This window comes from Plasmopara halstedii (genome assembly GCF_900000015.1).
Source record: "Plasmopara halstedii genome assembly, contig: Scaffold_110, whole genome shotgun sequence".
Taxonomy (NCBI): Eukaryota; Oomycota; class Peronosporomycetes; order Peronosporales; family Peronosporaceae; genus Plasmopara; species Plasmopara halstedii.
Window position 1 is genome coordinate 1383859 of NW_020187031.1, and position 6349 is coordinate 1390207.

General features: G+C 47.5%; 1 protein-coding gene across 1 annotated transcript; it reads left to right on the forward strand.

Annotated features, from left to right (window-relative positions):
• Positions 1 to 382: 382 nt before the first annotated feature.
• PHALS_00293 (uncharacterized protein) lies at positions 383 to 1075 on the forward strand (the record flags this gene model as incomplete). Its single annotated transcript, XM_024730092.1, has 1 exon — positions 383 to 1075. The coding sequence occupies one exon, from the start codon at positions 383 to 385 to the stop codon at positions 1073 to 1075; it is 693 nt and encodes a 230-aa protein (XP_024572339.1).
• Positions 1076 to 6349: the final 5274 nt, after the last annotated feature.

Genomic DNA, 6349 nt, shown 5'->3' on the forward strand with positions numbered 1-6349 from the left:
CCGCAGACCGATGGTCAGACTAAGCGTGAGAATTGCGTCATTGAAGACGTTCTTTGCAGCTTCTGTGCTGAGAACTTCGAGGCCATGCTACCACTTTTAAAATTTGCTATGAACAATGCAGTGCATTAATTTAATGGCTACACGCCGTTCTACGTGAACGAGCTAATTAATCCTCGCGTCCCGCTGATGCCGCCATTCCATGATTCAGGGCTTGTTGGGGGAAGAATAGCCGAGCGGCTAGCTGATGTCAGCCATCTCACTGTGCGTAAGGAAGTCGATGACTTCCTGTCTACCAGACTGAGTGTCTTACGACACGTTCGTGATACGATGGCTGAAAGCCACGACATGCAGAAGGAATATGCTGACGGAATAGGTGAAGGAAATGTTGGAAACTGTCGGAGACCCGGCTTTATTAATTACTAAGATGCTTCCTACTCATGCATTTTATGCTGTTTATAAGAACGAAGCTCCGTCCACGGTCTATCAAACCTTTCAGAACTGTTTTAAAGCGGGGCCTTGCGCTAACGCAAAACTTCCCAAAACGGATTGGCACTCACCCGGTGTTTTATTTGGGTTTGCTCAAGCCGTACCGGAATTTGGCACGAGTGGACGTGGAGGCGTTGGCGCCGGAGCGGCGCCAACGGATGATCGATTACCCAGAAGCTGGACTAAAACTGGGTTTGAGCACGGAGTGCAACGATCTCCATCTCAAACGGCGCCAGTCATTCCACCGTCGCACGAAGCAATGCATTGGTCTTATCGACGGCTAGAAGACGCCCCGACAGAGTGCGATAGTCCGCAACGTGAGGTAGCCGGTGCACAACGTGATCCAAGCTATTTAGGCCTTCCACGCAGCGGTATGCAATCCCAACATGATGCTCAGCGGAGTCCCGATCGCGACGAACTTCGTATCCAAGAGCTCGAAGAGCATCGCGAGTCACCAGACCGCGATCTACCAAATCGTCATCGTCTGCCGCCGACAGATCTCAACGAAAATGGTGGTGTCTACAAGCACGTGGAGCGTTTTGTGGGTAGACGTCGTCGCCAGGGTCAAACCCAGTATAATGTGAGTTGACGGGATACCCTCGACTTTGACAACTCGCGGAAGTTTAAAAAATAATTCGTCAAGACTAGTCAGACGTCGTGAGTGCTTATGATCATAGAAATTATCACCTTCCGCGTCGTCGTACGCCCGGCGCATCTCGGCAATAGCCACGGCAGCCGAAGAGCCATGATCTGAGCTCAAGCTATGATCTTGAGCTGCTGCGGTCGCAGACTCGTCCTCAGAGCTTGCAGGAGCGTGATGGATCATCCTATACGTTGTAGGGCGACAATCCGAAGGAAGTCGGTGACGCGCCTTGAGTTTGGCAACCTCAAACCAAAGATAGCGTTCCATACACGCGTCCACCTCCCTGTGGCTCAACTAGAAGCTGTACAGCGAGAGCGTTTTTGGTGCCGCTGCACCCATCGCTTAAAGATATCTTCATCATATGCAGCGATTTTGCCAGAAGCGAGCGCCACAGGAATCGTCCGCATCGCGGGTACAGGAGCGCCTCCTCTTTCAGCACAGATTCGAGTGTGGTACGTATCCACCAGGTTTTCTTGCGGAATCAAGAAGCGAGCTTGGAGATCTTTTCGTTCGTCACGCTCAGCTTGTGTGGTGTTTGGAGAGCCGACCACAAAGACGCCCAACGATCGAGTGATCGCGTCCTTTTTCTGCAGCAGCGGGATCCGCCGAGCGGAGGCCATATTCTACAGGATGGTCAAGGAATGACAGTGTGAGAGTTGCCCTGTGGGCAGCATCCAGCTGCCGCTTCTGTGCCTCATCGAGGTGATTGATAGTGATACCACTTGCGTTGTAAGTCGAGAATTTGGGGATCGAACAAGCAGGGCTCACGTCGCACCGCTGGTGCACTTCGCCCTCTTCATCTTCCCATCCTGGAAAAGGAGTATCCGACTTGCAGTCGAATTCCTCTGAACCCTCAACGGGGAATTTGCTGCACTCGAACACTGAGAGCTTTGGCTGCACTTTGGAGTTGAACCGCGTGCAGGAGACAAATAAGGGCTCTGCCCGCGGGCGTTCTAGGAACCAGCGAGGATGGGTGTTTTCCGTGTCCTCGTCACAGGGCTTATTACGAAGACATATCAAAGAAAGTACTGGTGATTTTGTGGTGTCTTACACGAGCCTCGTACGAGGCGGCAATTAAATGTGAGTTGTAGATTTTACAATTTTGATGGAGTGTGTGACGGGTTACACTTATCGTGATATGAAGGGGTGGGTCACACAAGATGATGTGACCGCACAAATGTGTGGCTACACTTAAACAACAAGTCAGTACGTGGCTAGGACAGCCAGTTGTTATACATTTTTGGGGGTTACTCGTTAGAAAGAAAACATTGAGTTCAAAAATATAGGCTGCTTTGCCACATATATACCCGAACGAGAAATGTAGCTTACATTTCAAACGGGAGAGTTAATTAGCTTTGGGTTAAGGTTGTTGTTACTCTTGGAGTAAGCAGATTGCGATCCACTACACTCGTTCTGGCTCTAAGCATAGAACGAAGGTCGCCGACCTTTACTCAGCTTCCTCTAAGCGAAAGAGCTACAGCAGCCCCGCTGCACGGAATGTGGCGAGATAAGCACAACCATTTTTTAGCTTAGATCTTACATTTTTGTACATTAATGTAAAAAAAACATCGTACAATTGTACAAACTCGCGTTGCATTTCTCTTTAATTGTAATCACTTATAAATACCAGAGCATCTGTATTTTTAGAAATGATGGAACTTCATGAACGAGAGTTGCACGGTACAGGTCAGCTGTAATCTGTGCATCAATTAACTATTCATGATGAGATATACGCAAACAAATATATTTAGTATCTGTCTGAAGAAGTCATTCCTGATTATACGTCAACTTTGTAGCAACAATGAAAAGTAGACTAGTATCTCACGTACCCGTCGGATAGATGTCTTTCTGAGTGTACTGTATCGTCCGAGAGGTTGGGACATAAAACATTCGAGAGCCTTTCTCTGGGACAAATACACTAGCTTAAGAAACTCATATATATGTTGCGGGTTCTTATGGAATCAGAAAAATTGGCGGTCAAAGAACTGGAAGCGGTAATTTCTCGCCTGGAGGCGTTTACCAGCTTTGAGAACCCGTTAATGTGACACATTTAAGAGCGCTTCAACCTGGCACCGGTGGAAAAACAGATCGTACCCATTGCGAAGCCGGTAAAGCCAAGCCGCCTGGCCGGTACGAGAAATTTTTCCTCTCTGGGGAGAAGTTAAAATAGCCACGAAATTAACCATGTTATATACGGAACAATCTCGCGTCGCACTTGCGGTCGCGTAGCTGGGAAGCATCAAATAAGTAGACGTACTAAAGCGTAGTACCTCTGTAAAAACGTGCTCCGATCAGGGTAAATATGAAGCGACAGATGACGTGGATGTTCTCAGCGCCTGACCAGGAGAGTTGGGTGCGTTTGCAGTTTCTGTTCACCCGCTAAGGGATATAAGAGAAGGCGGACTATACATAGGAGTTAACGCAATGGAGTCAGATATTCCCCGGGGAAAGTGATGGTTCTTAACCTCATGAAGGGTTTTCAAGCAGGTGTGGCTCTTTCCAATATCTGCTGTGTTCCTACCTCTATCGATGAAGCGGTGAGTGTCGCATCCAATGTGGAACTTTTTGCCGCAGGGGTAGAATTCGGTGCAAAGAATAGAAGTTCTACTGAAGGTGCGAAGGCGAAATACCCCAGTCATGCTGAATTAGAATCAAGAGATCTCTTAGCTGATAAGCGCGGTAATCGCACATGGTTGGGGAAACCGTACCCCCTCCCCTTCACGAGGGATGTTCATTGGGTACTAGAAGCTGGCGAATGCGCCGCTTAGCACGAGTCTCATTTTGCACATTCGATGAGGATATTACGCCGTTTCTCGTATTCAAGGCTTCACAAGTAAGCCTCAGCGATACAGACATCTGTCTAAAGAGTCGCATCATGCTTGACATTGCGAGGAACAAAGTACAACGCGGACATCGAGGTGGCAACCCATCACCTCAAGCTCCTACTAGTTTTAGTTTCGCTCGTCTCCATGAGACAATTGTATATACTACTGACCAAGAGTCTATTTACTGCAAGGTCAATCGCCACCTACATGTGGAAAGTGCGCTGCGACAGGTGGCCCTGCCTCCTCTTTTAAAAATATTAATGCTGAGAGTACCTTCGGTCGTAAGCGGTCACGACGCTTGGGAACTCTTGCCGAAATAAAATCTTATGCACCCAAGCGCATCCCAAATGAGAGTATCTCTGTCACCTTACCAGAAACTGGTAGTAACCCTAGTGTACCCACCGGCCAACCAAACGTCCCACGGAAAAGTAGCTCCTTGTCCAAGGCGCCGTGCCTGTTGAGGTTGAATCTGCCTCGTCCGGCACTTGCAAGCTCTCTCAGTCGTGGCAGCACGCTGACAATCTCGAGGGTTATGGGGTGAGGCTGAGATGAGCCAGATTTTGGCTTTGCTCTCAGAGCTTCGCCATCGCGCTTCAAGACTTGAAGCACCCCTAGCGGCTCAAATTTGCATCGCTGCATTTAAGTGGCGGGTAGCTCAGCTGGAAGACATGGAAAAGACTCAAATCCGTCCACAACAGAGTTTGTGAAGTCTGATTGGCTCGTACGAGCGGGATTGAGGTATGACTTATATAACGCCACTAAGAGCAAAGAAAGTTTTCACAGCAAAAACTATTGTAGGAATGCTAAGAATTTTGCGCAGATTTTTCTTTGCTACGACCGTTAGCGGTTCGATGTAGCGCGGTTGTAATTTAATCTCTCAACCGCAGGCACTATGTGTAGATAGGTCAATTGCATTCATCAGAACTTTTTTCGCCCGCCTCTGGTATCGGTGATCCTCCACGACGCGATTCACGCATTCCGTTCGACCATCTGTTCGCAAATTGCCAGCGGCGACATATCCGATCTGGTTTCGAGTATGTTGAATAAAAATGGCCAAAACTTTCGCTGTATGAGCTTACTTCTACAATACAATTGCTGCCGGCAAGCCATGCTGGCGAAACACTTTGTCTCAGAACAATTTGGCTGTATCCTCACCGGTCTCATCATCGCTGACAGCAATGAACTAGCCATCTTGCTACAACTCCCTACAAAGTCCACAATACCGGTACTACCAGATGCATCGCTAGTAAGACTAAAAATAAAGGGCATACTGATAGACTGCTGACGCTCTGCCGGAACGAACAGGTTCCCCACATGCGTCGAAGATTCAGCCCGCTGCCACGCTTATAATGTGCGTACACATGTGTTTACCCATCTATACATTTTGGACCACCAATACTGAGCGCTGATCGAGCAGTTTATCTTTTCTCTTCCGAGGTGGCCAACCAAAGAGGTATCATGTACCTCGTACAGGATTCTGTATTTGTCATCCACATTGTGAGGTACTATTACCCGCGGAGTGTCCGGTAAAAGTGCTTTGAATAACAAGCCCTGGAGTGAGGCATGCCAATGCAGACATACATCCGCACGCTTCAGTAAAGTGGCATCCGACATCTCAATATTTTTTACTTATGGTTTAGCACCGTAACACATGTTGCGTCTGGCGCATGCGCTGTACGTATCGCTTCATCAATTGGCGACATTGTATAATTGGGACAATGCAAAAGCGCATCTGCCACCACAATAAGCCAGACCATCTGATAAATTACCTCAAATGTATGCTTGGCAGAGAAGAATGACCACCGTGCCACTCTCTGCGAGAGATGTCGTGATCACGTCGCTATCCGCAATGTTACATAATCTGCGTAGATCACAAACGGCTTTAGGCCAAGCATTTGCGGTTTGAGCTTGGCGAGTGCATTTTTCGCTGCGATTAGCCTCTTGGCATGTGTAAATTGTGTAGATTGTCTCCCAAGCAGCTGTTAGCTGATGGATTTTTATCAAGATCATGCGTTGATATCTATCAGAAGCAAAGTGCAAATTATTGCAAAGGCTGAAGTACGTGGGGTGGTCAATCAAAATCTAAAAGAGCCAAAATTAAGACTCGTATGGGCTTTCTTACCCTAACCTTAAAATTTTCGCCTTTCGCCGCACACTACGCCATCTGACATTATTTTTTGTCGGCATAGTTTGCATTGTACTTGAGCAAGTAGTTGGTCTCTCGTGATGCTATGGCAATTTTTGATCCCACATCTGCCAGGAAATAGGACCGCATTGAAAATTTACACAAAGCTGCAATAGTTTTCGTGCAAGGTATGTCCATTTTTATATCAATATTTTTATTTTTCGTGAGTGGAGAATGAAAAGGAGACTGTTTTCGTGAGTGGAAAAATGG